At 54.9% G+C, this 15,474-nt stretch overlaps 4 protein-coding genes across 4 annotated transcripts; 1 reads left to right on the forward strand and 3 right to left on the reverse strand.

The window, feature by feature from the left end:
* Window positions 1-190: 190 nt before the first annotated feature.
* GUITHDRAFT_154330 (hypothetical protein) lies at window positions 191-1,781 on the reverse strand. Its single transcript, XM_005826566.1, has 2 exons — window positions 437-1,781; window positions 191-295 (listed from the first exon to the last, which is right to left on the reverse strand). Exon 1 carries the CDS (start codon window positions 1,704-1,706, stop codon window positions 864-866), a length of 843 nt encoding a protein of 280 aa, XP_005826623.1. The 5' UTR covers window positions 1,707-1,781; the 3' UTR covers window positions 191-295; window positions 437-863.
* A 1,644-nt stretch (window positions 1,782-3,425) lies between these two features.
* GUITHDRAFT_154332 (hypothetical protein) lies at window positions 3,426-9,279 on the forward strand (the record flags this gene model as incomplete). Its single annotated transcript, XM_005826567.1, has 2 exons — window positions 3,426-4,030; window positions 9,131-9,279. A coding segment is annotated over exon 1 (482 nt), but the record flags the coding sequence as incomplete, so codon positions are not given.
* A 3,215-nt stretch (window positions 9,280-12,494) lies between these two features.
* On the reverse strand, window positions 12,495-14,621 carry GUITHDRAFT_114144 (hypothetical protein; the record flags this gene model as incomplete). The annotated part of the gene is made up of 1 exon (XM_005826568.1): window positions 12,495-14,621. The coding sequence occupies one exon, from the start codon at window positions 14,619-14,621 to the stop codon at window positions 12,495-12,497; it is 2,127 nt and encodes a 708-aa protein (XP_005826625.1).
* Window positions 14,622-14,839: 218 nt separating this feature from the next.
* On the reverse strand, window positions 14,840-15,172 carry GUITHDRAFT_57482 (hypothetical protein; the record flags this gene model as incomplete). Its single annotated transcript, XM_005826569.1, has 1 exon — window positions 14,840-15,172. A coding segment is annotated over one exon (333 nt), but the record flags the coding sequence as incomplete, so codon positions are not given.
* Between the last annotated feature and the right edge of the window lie 302 nt (window positions 15,173-15,474).

Raw genomic sequence — 15,474 nt, forward strand, 5'->3', positions numbered from 1 at the left:
ACCCTAAACCCTAAACCCTAAACCCTAAACCCTAAACCCTAAACCCTAAACCCTAAACCCTAAACCCTAAACCCTAAACCCTAAACCCTAAACCCTAAACCCTAAACCCTAAACCCTAAACCCTAAACCCTAAACCCTAAACCCTAAACCCTAAACCCTAAACCCTAAACCCTAAACCCTAAACCCTAAACGCTTGCAGCTTCCTTGGCGCCCTGGCGGCTTCCCCTACACCACGCGTGCAGCCATGGTGCCTGAAATAACCGGCGCTCCATGGTGCCTGAAATAACCGGCGCTCCTAAACCCTAAACCCTAAACCCTAAACCCTAAACCCTAAACCCTAAACCCTAAACCCTAAACCCTAAACCCTAAACCCTAAACCCTAAACCCTAAACCCTAAACCCTAAACCCTAAACCCTAAACCCTAAACCCTAAACCCTAAACCCTAAACCCTATTATTATTATGTGAGTTTATTAGAATGCTAGAATGTTGCTCGGCCTCGTTGTGGGCTTATGCAATTTGATCCTAGTCTAAAGAGGCGCTCGAGCACTGGGAGTACACGGCCTACAATGCGAACCCTGCTTCTGAGGCGTCTTTCTACTCTCTACTTCTGCTGTCTTCTCTTGGCTTCCTCAGCCTCAGTCAGGAGAGTTGCCTCTCCTCACCTTGGCCTTCGGTCACCACCTACTCTACCTCCATTCAGCTTCCTCAGCCTCAGTCAGGAGAGTTGCCTCTCCTCACCTTGGCCTTCGGTCGCCACCTACTCCTCCTCCATTCAGCTTCCTCAGCCTCAGTCAGGAGAGTTGCCTCTCCTCACCTTGGCTTTCGGTCGCCTCCTACCTTCTCTCCTTACCTTGAGCTCAGCTCAAGCTCGGTACGGGCTCGCCCCGTCTTCTTCCTCGGCGCCCTCGCCTTGCTCTTCCTCCATGTCTTCCTCTTCTTCGTCATCTTCCCTCATCTCCACTCGCAGTCGGTCCTTCTTGTCCACCTTCAGCGAGCAGGCCAGCACATGCATCTCTGCGAATTTACTCAGTGCTATGAACAGGAAGCTAAGAGATCGACGCTCTATGTCGTCGCTCTCCGCCTCCTGCTCAAGCTCAGCAGCTGCCGTTGCCCGTGGCGAGAACGCGCTGCCCCTCCTTGCCTTCTTGCTCTCTCCTTGCACGCGAGTCCAGCGTTTGCTCTGCAGCCACTTCCCCAGCTTCTCCTTGAGAACGTTGCGCCCTACTCCCTGCTCCTCTGGCATCTTCGCCCACTCTCCCAGCGACATGAACTCCAGGCTCCCCGGAGAGTAGAACGTGTCGTGGAGGTTGCCAACGGCCTTGTCCAGGACCAGCTTGATCGGCTCGCTCGTCCCTGCCTCGTTCAAAGAAGCTGCATCTTCGATGACTGCTGACAGCTCGCTGACGAGCTGCATGTCCTCTTGGCTTGACGGAGATGCTGCCTCCATTGTGATCCTCTCCAGGTCTGTAAACTCCAGCCACTCTCCCTCGCTCTCCTCCTGTCGCTGCGCTGCGTCGCTGGTGCCCCGCTGACCAGCCGCCTCAGAGTCAGGCTCCTTGTCGAAGCCGACTGCTTCGAGCTTGGTTGCTGCGCCTTCGAGATAGAAGGGCAGCTCCTTCATCATGCGTCGAGCATCCTCCGTGGAGCCGAGGAGGATGCATAGCTTGGACCCGTTCCAGGACTTGGTGTTCAAATCCTCCTCCATGTCGATGCCTTCAACGTTGATCTCGAGCCTGTTAGCGATCTCCAACAAGACTCTCTTGACTCTTGCGATAGACGTGTTGCCGCCGTTGCACAGCCCCTCCATCTCCTTCCTCGTGAAGCGACCAGATGCCGCCGTCGACTTGATGATGATCTTGATCTCCTTGCCGTCCTTGCCGCCTGCCTTCTTCTGCATCCTTGATGCCTTCTTCAACTTATTTCTGGACACAAAGCGATCAGCTGTCAACTCGACTGCGAGCGCCTCTCTGATCTTCGGGTCCTCGCTGAACAGAGTCAGGTGTACTCCCTCCATCGCTTCGCTCTCTCGAAAAGCTCGAAATGCTGTATCATTCGCCTCTGGGCAGCTCGAGGAGACGATCCACTCCACCTCCCTCTGTCTCCAGATGACGTTGGCCCCTACAGCGATGAAGCCTTTCTGACCTAAGCCTTTGTGGACTTGCTGGCCTGGCGCCCCAGCGACCAGCATGCCTGCCAGCGGCTGGAGTTGGACCGCTGCAAGGGACTGGCGCAGCAGCTGATAGCGATAGACGGCAGCTATCTCAGCCGTTGTCATGCCGCCCAAGGTTAGCAGGTGAGTCAGCTCTGCCAAGCTGCCCCCTTTGCCCCAGGGTCCTCTCTTGGCTCGAATCTTGAAAGATCGATCGTGCACGATGCTCACATGTACAGCTGTGAACTTGCGACCATCGATCGCGAAGTCCTCTCTTCCCTGCCAGAGCTTCTCCGCTTGTGCATTGCGGAGGAAGGAAACAGTCACCGGGATCTCCTCAGCACTCGCTATCTCGGGTCTATACGGAGCCTTCCACATGATTGCTTTACTCTCTTGCACTGAGTCTACGATCAGTCCGATCTCTTCAAATTTCTTCTTCAGCTTTTCTTCATGGTTGACATACACCGAGGAGATGCCCAGGAGAGTCATGGAGATGAAGGAAGTTACCTCGTTGCCTGCTGAGGCGGTGTATGTCTCGACCTTCTCCTTCTTGGCTTCCTCAATCTGCTGCATAAACCACTCTCTGGATGCGTCACTCCATCCAGTCATCGCTTCTTGCAGAAGCTCACGTCGTGCCTGCTGACATGTCGAGCGGATGGCTTCTGCGATAGCGTCGGGGGTGCATCCCTCCACAGCCTTGCAAGCCTGGGCTGTCCTGCTGTTCGGATAACGCTTCGCGAAGCTCTTCACCCTCTCGACGAGATCAGCTTCGAGGACAGAGGCATCCACAAGTCCGCTCTGCGTGTATTGGCATGATCTCCGATACAGCAGGTTGCGAACATTTTCATCATACTGAAGAACCATACTTAGAAAGCTATTTGAAGTATACAAACCTCTCGCTTGCAGCTTCCTTGGCGCCCTGGCAGCTTCCCCTACACCACGCGTGCAGCCATGGTGCCTGAAATAACCGGCGCCTGCCTGAAATAACCGGCGCCTGCCTGAAATAACCGGCGCCTGCCTGAAATAACCGGCGCCTGCCTGAAATAACCGGCGCCTGCCTGAAATAACCGGCGCCTGCCTGAAATAACCGGCGCCTGCCTGAAATAACCGGCGCCTGCCTGAAATAACCGGCGCCTGCCTGAAATAACCGGCGCCTGCCTGAAATAACCGGCGCCTGCCTGAAATAACCGGCGCCTGCCTGAAATAACCGGCGCTGCCTGAAATAACCGGCGCCTCCTAAACCCTAAACCCTAAACCCTAAACCCTATTATTATTATTATTATGTGAGTTTATTAGAATGCTAGAATGTTGCTCGGCCTCGTTGTGGGCTTATGCAATTTGATCCTAGTCTAAAGAGGCGCTCGAGCACTGGGAGTACACGGCCTACGATGCGAACCCTGCTTCTGAGGCGTCTTTCTACTCTCTACTTCTGCTGCCTTCTCTTGGCTTGCTCAGCCTCAGTCAGGAGAGTTGCCTCTCCTCACCTTGGCCTTCGGTCACCACCTACTCTACCTCCATTCAGCTTCCTCAGCCTCAGTCAGAAGAGTTGCCTCTCCTCACCTTGGCCTTCGGTCGCCACCTACTCCTCCTCCATTCAGCTTCCTCAGCCTCAGTCAGGAGAGTTGCCTCTCCTCACCTTGGCCTTCGGTCGCCTCCTACCTTCTCTCCTTACCTTGAGCTCAGCTCAAGCTCGGTACGGGCTCGCCCCGTCTTCTTCCTCGCCCTCGCCTTGCTCTTCCTCCACTGTCTTCCTCTTCTTCGTCATCTTCCCTCATCTCCACTCGCAGTCGGTCCTTCTTGTCCACCTTCAGCGAGCAGGCCAGCACATGCATCTCTGCGAATTTACTCAGTGCTATGAACAGGAAGCTAAGAGATCGACGCTCTATGTCGTCGCTCTCCGCATCCTGCTCCAGCTCAGCAGCTGCCGTTGCCCGTGGCGAGAACGCGCTGCCCCTCCTTGCCTTCTTGCTCTCTCCTTGCACGCGAGTCCAGCGCTTGCTCTGCAGCCACTTCCCCAGCTTCTCCTTGAGAACGTTGCGCCCCACTCCCTGCTCCTCTGGCATCTTCGCCCACTCTCCCAGCGACATGAACTCCAGGCTCCCCGGAGAGTAGAACGTGTCGTGGAGGTTGCCAACGGCCTTGTCCAGGACCAGCTTGATCGGCTCGCTCGTCCCTGCCTCGTTCAAAGAAGCTGCATCTTCGATGACTGCTGACAGCTCGCTGACGAGCTGCATGTCCTCTTGGCTTGACGGAGATGCTGCCTCCATTGTGATCCTCTCCAGGTCTGTAAACTCCAGCCACTCTCCCTCGCTCTCCTCCTGTCGCTGCGCTGCGTCGCTGGTGCCCCGCTGACCAGCCGCCTCAGAGTCAGGCTCCTTGTCGAAGCCGACTGCTTCGAGCTTGGTTGCTGCGCCTTCGAGATAGAAGGGCAGCTCCTTCATCATGCGTCGAGCATCCTCCGTGGAGCCGAGGAGGATGCATAGCTTGGACCCGTTCCAGGACTTGGTGTTCAAATCCTCCTCCATGTCGATGCCTTCAACGTTGATCTCGAGCCTGTTAGCGATCTCCAACAAGACTCTCTTGACTCTTGCGATAGACGTGTTGCCGCCGTTGCACAGCCCCTCCATCTCCTTCCTCGTGAAGCGACCAGATGCCGCCGTCGACTTGATGATGATCTTGATCTCCTTGCCGTCCTTGCCGCCTGCCTTCTTCTGCATCCTTGATGCCTTCTTCAACTTATTTCTGGACACAAAGCGATCAGCTGTCAACTCGACTGCGAGCGCCTCTCTGATCTTCGGGTCCTCGCTGAACAGAGTCAGGTGTACTCCCTCCATCGCTTCGCTCTCTCGAAAAGCTCGAAATGCTGTATCATTCGCCTCTGGGCAGCTCGAGGAGACGATCCACTCCACCTCCCTCTGTCTCCAGATGACGTTGGCCCCTACAGCGATGAAGCCTTTCTGACCTAAGCCTTTGTGGACTTGCTGGCCTGGCGCCCCAGCGACCAGCATGCCTGCCAGCGGCTGGAGTTGGACCGCTGCAAGGGACTGGCGCAGCAGCTGATAGCGATACATTCTGTAGGATTTTGGGCAGGTAGGCATATACGCTATCTTGTAGGGTAGTCCCTGGGAATCGAGGGGTGGTTGAGGGATTTCATTTATTTGTACCAGGTAATTTGAGACCTTACGAAATTGATTTGAAATGTTCAATAGAATAATTTTTATATGTCGATAACAGTACAAAGTGAAAAATATTTTATTTTGCTTTCTCCTTGTCCTTTACCCCTTCCCTGATGCTGGCATAATGCAAACCATCTGCTGATGTGGACCATTGGATGAGAAGCAGTTGAGAGAGACAATGACAGAGGTGAATCAGAAGCCCAACATGCATGTGTGCTGGAAGGCTTGCGACGGATGTGTGATTCGGAAGCTTACATGTGTGCTTTGAGATTTTCAATAAGAGTTTTCCTCCAAAATATTTTATTTTGCTGCCTCCTTGTCCTTTGCTGATGTGGACCATTGGATGAGAAGCTGTTGAGAGAGACAATGACACAGAAGGTATCGCAGATATCTGGAAGGCATGCAGCCCAATGATCGTTGTGAGAGCATTCAAACGGATAATCTCCGTGTTTCACTTCCCTTGTTACAACACTGCGCGCTGGAGAGTTCACAGATACTCTGCAGAGATGACTAGCTTCTCAAGAGACTTTCAGATAGAATTCCAGCAAGAAAAGCATGCAGGCTTGATTTTGACATATATATTCCTGGATTCAAATGAATAATTGCTCTGTCGCAGAAAATTATTGTTGATGCAAAGCTTGACATCTGACTTGCAGCGAAAAGCAGCACACTTGCTGCTCAGATGCAGAGATGTTAAACCAATCTTTATTTGAGAGGACCCTCAACTTTGGTTTAGTAAACTATCATTAAGCTCAAATTCAATCTACCATATCATATTGAGTGGAGGAGGTTATCTAACATATGGAAACACACTCTGACAATCTGATTATTACGATCAGAAAATCACAAGTGTTGCATGAATCAGTATCGTAGACCATAAATTTTATAGGAGAACATCCGCTTCGCACCTGCCTAGAACATTTAAAATGAGGCTACCTACATCTGATTGATGGTACAATGCAGCTATGAGGAAAGCTTAACGCATTTGGGAAATTTCCTCAAATTTTTCCTGGCCCAAACTTTCTTCATTGTCACGAGTCTTTCCATACCATCTTCGAAGAAGCAACATCCTCTTCATACATTTACATGTGTCCATGCTTCTTCATACGTTTGCATGTGTCCATGTTAACTGTTGCAGGTTCTGACAGAAATCCTGTGTAAACCTCAGAATGTGCTTCATAGGGGTTGAGAAGGTAAATATGAATGGGCGGCTCATTTGCAGGAAAATCTTCAAGGCTATTCAAAACTTTCCAAACATGAGGAGGATACGATTTATCCTAGACAAACACATGACGACAACGCCTTGTGTTGTGTTGCTCCCGGCATGTAACATGCCAAAGCCCCATTGACGGTGAAATTCGCATCCTTGCTTGCCATGCAGTGTTGCTTGTAGAAAGAGAATGCTTGGGATCTCGAGAGACTCTGCTCAATCATCACAATCTCATGCTCTGTTGTAGAATGATGCCATTCCAAACATGAATGCTCTTTGGCTGCGGTGGGACGATTTCCACCCACCCCACATACATTTTTGGGTAAGCAGTACCGGTATGTAGTGGCATTCTGTACGGGATTGGAAGTTCCTGGTAACCATATGTAAACATCATGTATGTGTTTATATATATAAAAATAAATAAAACGAAAATGGTACAAATGTCTAACTGACTCATACAAAAATAGCTATGAGATATTTGAACAAAAACACGCTGTATTAAAAACTAATTCAACGACCCCTCTCAAACAATCCAGGTACCACCACCCCCTTATTCAGGGGAAACCACCGGGTCATTAGTCATAACCGGTACTGGGAGATCGAGAACTGACAAAAAGCCACTTTTCCTTGGTTTTTCCTGGGCGAAATCCTACAGAATGATAGACGGCAGCTATCTCAGCCGTTGTCATGCCGCCCAAGGTTAGCAGGTGAGTCAGCTCTGCCAAGCTGCCCCCTTTGCCCCAGGGTCCTCTCTTGGCTCGAATCTTGAAAGATCGATCGTGCACGATGCTCACATGTACAGCTGTGAACTTGCGACCATCGATCGCGAAGTCCTCTCTTCCCTGCTAGAGCTTCTCCGCTTGTGCATTGCGGAGGAAGGAAACAGTCACCGGGATCTCCTCAGCACTCGCTATCTCGGGTCTATACGGAGCCTTCCACATGATTGCTTTACTCTCTTGCACTGAGTCTACGATCAGTCCGATCTCTTCAAATTTCTTCTTCAGCTTCTCTTCATGGTTGACATACACCGAGGAGATGCCCAGGAGAGTCATGGAGATGAAGGAAGTCACCTCGTTGCCTGCTGAGGCGGTGTATGTCTCGACCTTCTCCTTCTTGGCTTCTTCAATCTGCTGCATAAACCACTCTCTGGATGCGTCACTCCATCCAGTCATCGCTTCTTGGAGAAGCTCACGTCGTGCCTGCTGACATGTCGAGCGGATGGCTTCTGCGATAGCGTCGGGGGTGCATCCCTCCACAGCCTTGCAAGCCTGGGCTGTCCTGCAGTTCGGATAACGCTTCGCGAAGCTCTTCACCCTCTCGACGAGATCAGCTTCGAGGACAGAGGCATCCACAAGTCCGCTCTGCGTGTATTGGCATGATCTCCGATACAGCAGGTTGCGAACATTTTCATCATACTGAAGAACCATACTTAGAAAGCTATTTGAAGTATACAAACCTCTCGCTTGCAGCTTCCTTGGCGCCCTGGCAGCTTCCCCTACACCACGCGTGCAGCCATGGTGCCTGAAATAACCGGCGCTGCCTGAAATAACCGGCGCTGCCTGAAATAACCGGCGCTGCCTGAAATAACCGGCGCTGCCTAAAATAACCGGCGCTGCCTGAAATAACCGGCGCTGCCTGAAATAACCGGCGCTGCCTGAAATAACCGGCGCTGCCTGAAATAACCGGCGCTGCCTGAAATAACCGGCGCTGCCTGAAATAACCGGCGCTGCCTGAAATAACCGGCGCTTGCCTGAAATAACCGGCGCTGCCTGAAATAACCGGCGCTGCCTGAAATAACCGGCGCTGCCTGAAATAACCGGCGCTGCCTGAAATAACCGGCGCTGCCTGAAATAACCGGCGCTTGCCTGAAATAACCGGCGCTGCCTGAAATAACCGGCGCTGCCTGAAATAACCGGCGCTGCCTGAAATAACCGGCGCCTAAACCCTAAACCCTAAACCCTAAACCCAAGGGGAGCGAGAGAGCGAGGGGAGCGAGGCAGCGAGGGAGCGAGGGGAGCGAAGGGAGCGAGGCCTCGTTGTGGGCTTTTGCAATTTGATCCTAGTCTAAAGAGGCGCTCGAGCACTGGGAGTACACGGCCTACAATGCGAACCCTGCTTCTGAGGCGTCTTTCTACTCTCTACTTCTTCTGTCTTCTCTTGGCTTCCTCAGCCTCAGTCAGGAGAGTTGCCTCTCCTCACCTTGGCCTTCGGTCGCCACCTACTCTACCTCCATTCAGCTTCCTCAGCCTCAGTCAGGAGAGTTGCCTCTCCTCACCTTGGCCTTCGGTCGCCACCTACTCCTCCTCCATTCAGCTTCCTCAGCCTCAGTCAGGAGAGTTGCCTCTCCTCACCTTGGCCTTCGGTCGCCTCCTACCTTCTCTCCTTACCTTGAGCTCAGCTCAAGCTCGGTACGGGCTCGCCCCGTCTTCTTCCTCGCCCTCGCCTTGCTCTTCCTCCACTGTCTTCCTCTTCTTCGTCATCTTCCCTCATCTCCACCCGCAGTCGGTCTTTCTTGTCCACCTTCAGCGAGCAGGCCAGCACATGCATCTCTGCGAATTTACTCAGTGCTATGAACAGGAAGCTAAGAGATCGACGCTCTATGTCGTCGCTCTCCGCCTCCTGCTCAAGCTCAGCAGCTGCCGTTGCCCGTGGCGAGAACGCGCTGCCCCTCCTTGCCTTCTTGCTCTCTCCTTGCACGCGAGTCCAGCGCTTGCTCTGCAGCCACTTCCCCAGCTTCTCCTTGAGAACGTTGCGTCCCACTCCCTGCTCCTCTGGCATCTTCGCCCACTCTCCCAGCGACATGAACTCCAGGCTCCCCGGAGAGTAGAGCTTGATCGGCTCGCTCGTCCCCGCCTCGTTCAAAGAAGCTGCATCTTCAATGACTGCTGACAGCTCGCTGACGAGCTGCATGTCCTCTTGGCTTGACGGAGATGCTGCCTCCATTGTGATCCTCTCCAGGTCTGTAAACTCCAGCCACTCTCCCTCGCTCTCCTCCTGTCGCTGCGCTGCGTCGCTGGTGCCCCGCTGACCAGCCGCCTCAGAGTCAGGCTCCTTGTCGAAGCCGACTGCTTCGAGCTTGGTTGCTGCGCCTTCGAGATAGAAGGGCAGCTCCTTCATCATGTGTCGAGCATCCTCCGTGGAGCCGAGGAGGATGCATAGCTTGGACCCGTTCCAGGACTTGGTGTTCAAATCCTCCTCCATGTCGATGCCTTCAACGTTGATCTCGAGCCTGTTAGCGATCTCCAACAAGACTCTCTTGACTCTTGCGATAGACGTGTTGCCGCCGTTGCACAGCCCCTCCATCTCCTTCCTCGTGAAGCGACCAGATGCCGCCGTCGACTTGATGATGATCTTGATCTCCTTGCCGTCCTTGCCGCCTGCCTTCTTCTGCATCCTTGATGCCTTCTTCAACTTATTTCTGGACACAAAGCGATCAGCTGTCAACTCGACTGCGAGCGCCTCTCTGATCTTCGGGTCCTCGCTGAACAGAGTCAGGTGTACTCCCTCCATCGCTTCGCTCTCTCGGAAAGCTCGAAATGCTGTATCATTCGCCTCTGGGCAGCTCGAGGAGACGATCCACTCCACCTCCCTCTGTCTCCAGATGACGTTGGCCCCTACAGCGATGAAGCCTTTCTGACCTAAGCCTTTGTGGACTTGCTGTCCTGGCGCCCCAGCGACCAGCATGCCTGCCAGCGGCTGGAGTTGGACCGCTGCAAGGGACTGGCGCAGCAGCTGATAGCGATAGACGGCAGCTATCTCAGCCGTTGTCATGCCGCCCAAGGTTAGCAGGTGAGTCAGCTCTGCCAAGCTGCCCCCTTTGCCCCGGGGTCCTCTCTTGGCTCGAATCTTGAAAGATCGATCGTGCACGATGCTCACATGTACAGCTGTGAACTTGCGACCATCGATCGCGAAGTCCTCTCTTCCCTGCCAGAGCTTCTCCGCTTGTGCATTGCGGAGGAAGGAAACAGTCACCGGGATCTCCTCAGCACTCGCTATCTCGGGTCTATACGGAGCCTTCCACATGATTGCTTTACTCTCTTGCACTGAGTCTACGATCAGTCCGATCTCTTCAAATTTCTTCTTCAACTTCTCCTCATGGTTGACATACACCGAGGAGATGCCCAGGAGAGTCATGGAGATGAAGGAAGTCACCTCGTTGCCTGCTGAGGCGGTGTATGTCTCGACCTTCTCCTTCTTGGCTTCTTCAATCTGCTGCATAAACCACTCTCTGGATGCGTCACTCCATCCAGCCATCGCTTCTTGCAGAAGCTCACGTCGTGCCTGCTGACATGTCGAGCGGATGGCTTCTGCGATAGCGTCGGGGGTGCATCCCTCCACAGCCTTGCAAGCCTGGGCTGTCCTGCTGTTCGGATAACGCTTCGCGAAGCTCTTCACCCTCTCGACGAGATCAAACCCTAAACCCTAAAATTATTATTATTATTATTATTATGTGAGTTTATTAGAATGCTAGAATGTTGCTCGGCCTCGTTGTGGGCTTATGCAATTTGATCCTAGTCTAAAGAGGCGCTCGAGCACTGGGAGTACACGGCCTACAATGCGAACCCTGCTTCTGAGGCGTCTTTCTACTCTCTACTTCTTCTGTCTTCTCTTGGCTTGCTCAGCCTCAGTCAGGAGAGTTGCCTCTCCTCACCTTGGCCTTCGGTCAACACCTACTCCTCCTCCATTCAGCTTCCTCAGCCTCAGTCAGAAGAGTTGCCTCTCCTCACCTTGGCCTTCGGTCGCCACCTACTCCTCCTCCATTCAGCTTCCTCAGCTCAGTCAGGAGAGTTGCCTCTCCTCACCTTGGCCTTCGGTCGCCTCCTACCTTCTCTCCTTACCTTGAGCTCAGCTCAAGCTCGGTACGGGCTCGCCCCGTCTTCTTCCTCGCCCTCGCCTTGCTCTTCCTCCATGTCTTCCTCTTCTTCGTCATCTTCCCACATCTCCACTCGCAGTCGGTCCTTCTTGTCCACCTTCAGCGAGCAGGCCAGCACATGCATCTCTGCGAATTTACTCAGTGCTATGAACAGGAAGCTAAGAGATCGACGCTCTATGTCGTCGCTCTCCGCCTCCTGCTCAAGCTCAGCAGCTGCCGTTGCCCGTGGCGAGAACGCGCTGCCCCTCCTTGCCTTCTTGCTCTCTCCTTGCACGCGAGTCCAGCGCTTGCTCTGCAGCCACTTCCCCAGCTTCTCCTTGAGAACGTTGCGTCCCACTCCCTGCTCCTCTGGCATCTTCGCCCACTCTCCCAGCGACAGGGGCCCGGTGCTAAACCCTAAACCCTAAACCCTAAACCCGAAAATAACGGCGCCTCCTAAACCCTAAACCCTAAACCCTAAACCCTAAACCCTAAACCCTAAACCCTAAACCCTAAACCCTAGTAGTAGTAGTAGTTGAGTTTATTAGAATGCTAGCTAGGTAGGTTGCATGGCTTGTTATCACCTTGCTCTATTCTAGTCTAACAGGGATCTCGTGACCTGGCAGTTCGGCCCGACTTGGCTGGCCCTTATGGCAGCCGTGCTTCTGCTCTGCTCCCTCCTCTGATATACTTCAGTGGTCTTCCCCGGCCTCAGCCAGTGGAGTTTCCTCCGCCTGCCTTGGCCTGGGTCGTCCGTGCTTTCAACTTGTGTTGCTTCCTCGGCTCCGACACCCTTGGCGGTCTCGGCCGGCCTTCGGCCAGTGAGTGAATGAGGGATAAGGACAATCAGGAGATAAGGTGGTAGGTGGAATGCGTATGGGTCCCTGGGACTTCCCCCGGGCCTCGGTCCGGACCGGGCCCGAGAGCCCGGCCGGCCTCCGCCCGGCCTCCTCCTCCCGGCCCCCCTCCCCCCTCCCCCACCGGCTTACCTGCCCTTACCTTCGTTGCTTGCCCCATGTCCACCTCATTTATTTCTTCCTCCTTCCCCCCATGGGGCCCACAGCCCCGCTCCGCCTCTTGTCCACCTCTAAGACTTGACTCGAGCCTCAAGCGCGCGAGGGGCCTGCACCGGCCTCCTCCTCCACGCCCTCGCCCTCCTCAGCCTCCATGTCGACTTCCTCCCTCATCATCAGCCGCAGTCGGTCTTGCTTGTCGACCTTGCCCGTGCAGCTCAACCCATGGTGCTCAGCAAATTTACTGATCGCAAGAAACAAGAGGCTTACAGATCGACTCTCGATGTCATCGCTCTCAGCCTCCTGCTCGAGCGCATCAGTCGCTGCTGCCCTTGGAGAGAAGGCGCTGCCCCTCCTCGCTGCCTTGTTCCCTTGCACCCGTGTCCAGCGCTGCTCGCCGAGGTACGCTCTGAGCTTTTCTTTCAAAATGTTTCGCTTCGATCCCAGCGTCGGCGTGGCTGCCCAAGCTCCGAGCGTCATGAACTCCACGTTGCCCGGCGAGCAGAAGGTGTCATGCAGCTTGCCAACACTCTTGTCTAGCTCCAGCGAGATCGGCTTGCCAGCTAGCAGCTCCTCCTCTGATGTCTCCAAGAGCATCGTCGAGAGGTCGAGCAAGACCTGTTGGTCGACTGGCCCTGACGGCGACGCTGCTTCCATAGTAATCCTGTCGATGTCGCTGAGCTCCAGCCATCCAGCGCCTTGCTGCTGCCCTTGGGGCTCTTGGGCTTGCTCCTCGCTGCTCGGGCTCCTCTCCTCCTCATGCTGAGGGTTGAGCTTAAAACCCATAGCTTCCAGCTTGACTTCCAGGATCCCTTCCAAGTAGAAGGGCATGTCTTCCATCAAGCGTCGAGCCTCTGCCTTGGTCGCCAGGGAGAGAGCTATCAGGCTCCCATCCCAGCTGAGCGTGTCACGATCCTCCTCGACCTCGACGCTGACCAGCTTGAGGTTCATGCTTCTTGCTAACTCCAACATGGCTCGCTTGACTCTCGTGATCGATGTGTTACCTCCTCCGCACAGCGCTTCCATCTCCTTCCTCGAGAAGCGGCCTGTGCTCATGCTTGACCTCGACTTGATCTGTACTCTGAAGCTGCTGCGCCCCGCATGATCTCTCTCGCGAAGTGCCTTCCTCTGCTTGGCAATCTTTCCCCTCGGCACGAAGGTGTCGGCTGTGAGCTCGACTGCAAACGTCTCTCTGAGCTTGGCGTCGTCGCTGATGAGAGTGAGATGCACCCCCTCCATCGCCTCGCTCTCTCTGAACGAGGCCAAGGTCTGCTCGCAGCTTGCCGTCGAAGGCGAGCTGAGCACCCACTCTAGCTCTTTTTGCTGGAGAGTGCCCGTACTTGCCCCAACAGCGACATACGTCTTCGGGCTCGGCCCCTTGCGACCTCTCTGCCCAGGACCCTGCAAGAGCATGCCTGCAAGTGGTTGTACCTCTGCGGCTGCAAGAGATTGTGAGAGCAGCTGAAATCGATAAATCTGAGCGATCTCAGCCGTCGACATTCCTCCGAGAGCTAGGAGCTGCGATAGCTCGGCAAGGCTCCCTCCCTTGCCCCAAGGTCCTCGCTTGGCTCGAAGCTTGAACGACCGGTCGTGTGCAATGCTCACCTCTGTGGCTCGGAAGGCTCTCCCTTCTATGCAGTATTCTTTCCTGCCTTCCCATAGCTCCATGGCTGCTTCATTCCGAAGGAAGGAGACGGTGACTGAGATGTCGTCTGCTCGTGCTATCTCAGGTCTGTAAGGTGCTTTCCACATGATGGCCTTGTCGACTCCATCGACTGAGTCTACCATGAGACCTAGCTCCATAAGCTTCGTTTTCAACTTTTCTTCTTGTCGAACATACATCGAGGAAATCCCTAGGAGAGTCATGGAGATGAAGGAGGTCCCCTCGGTGCCTTCGGTGCCGATGTATGTCTCGACATTCTGTTTCTTGGCCTCCTCCATCTGTTGAATAAACCATGCTCTCGACTCTGAGCTCCATTCACTCAGAGAGTCTTCAAACAGGTCGCGTCTCGCCTGCCGACATGTCGAGCGGATGGCTTCAGCGATAGCGTCGGGAGTGCATCCCCCCTCAGCTCTGCAAGCCTGAGCTGTCCTACTACCAGGATACCGCTTCGCGAAGCTCTTCACTCTCTCGACGAGGTCGGCGGCCTCCTCGACGTGGCCTCCAGAGCGCTCGCCCTGCGTGTATTGGCATGCGCTCTCATCATACTGTAGTACCATGCTTGGAAGCTGTTTGAACTATACCAAGAACTTGCTCGCAGCTTCCTCCGGTCCCCTTGCGCTCTCCCTACGCGCCGCGGATGTGCATGCCTCGGGAAGGGGCGGCCTGCCTCGGGAAGGGGCGGCCTGCCTCGGGAAGGGGCGGCCTTGCCTCGGGAAGGGGCGGCCTCTGCCTCGGGAAGGGGCGGCCTGCCTCGGGAAGGGATGTGCATGCCTCGGGAAGGGGCGGCCTGCCTCGGGAAGGGGCGGCCTGCCTCGGGAAGGGGCGGCCTGCCTCGGGAAGGGGCGGCCTGCCTCGGGAAGGGGCGGCCTGCCTCGGGAAGGGGCGGCCTGCCTCGGGAAGGGGCGGCCTGCCTCGGGAAGGGGCGGCCTGCCTCGGGAAGGGGCGGCCTGCCTCGGGAAGGGGCGGCCTGCCTCGGGAAGGGGCGGCCTGCCTCGGGAAGGGGCGGCCTCTGCCTCGGGAAGGGGCGGCCTGCCTCGGGAAGGGGCGGCCTGCCTCGGGAAGGGGCGGCCTGCCTCGGGAAGGGGCGGCCTGCCTCGGGAAGGGGCGGCCTGCCTCGGGAAGGGGCGGCCTCCTAAACCCTAAACCCTAAACCCTAAACCCTATTATTATTATTATTATGTGAGTTTATTAGAATGCTAGAATGTTGCTCGGCCTCGTTGTGGGCTTTTGCAATTTGATCCTAGTCTAAAGAGGCGCTCGAGCACTGGGAGTACACGGCCTACAATGCGAACCCTGCTTCTGAGGCGTCTTTCTACTTTCTACTTCTGCTGTCTTCTCTTGGCTTCCTCAGCCTCAGTCAGGAGAGTTGCCTCTCCTCACCTTGGCCTTCGGTCGCCACCTACTCTACCT

This window comes from Guillardia theta, assembly GCF_000315625.1.
Source record: "Guillardia theta CCMP2712 unplaced genomic scaffold GUITHscaffold_73, whole genome shotgun sequence".
NCBI classification, from domain to species: domain Eukaryota; class Cryptophyceae; order Pyrenomonadales; family Geminigeraceae; genus Guillardia; species Guillardia theta.

What these genes read in the sequence shown, in the direction of transcription:
- GUITHDRAFT_154330 (XM_005826566.1), bottom strand. Translation starts at nt 1,706, where the DNA reads ATGGAGGAGGATTTGAACACCAAGTCCTGGAACGGGTCCAAGCTATGC.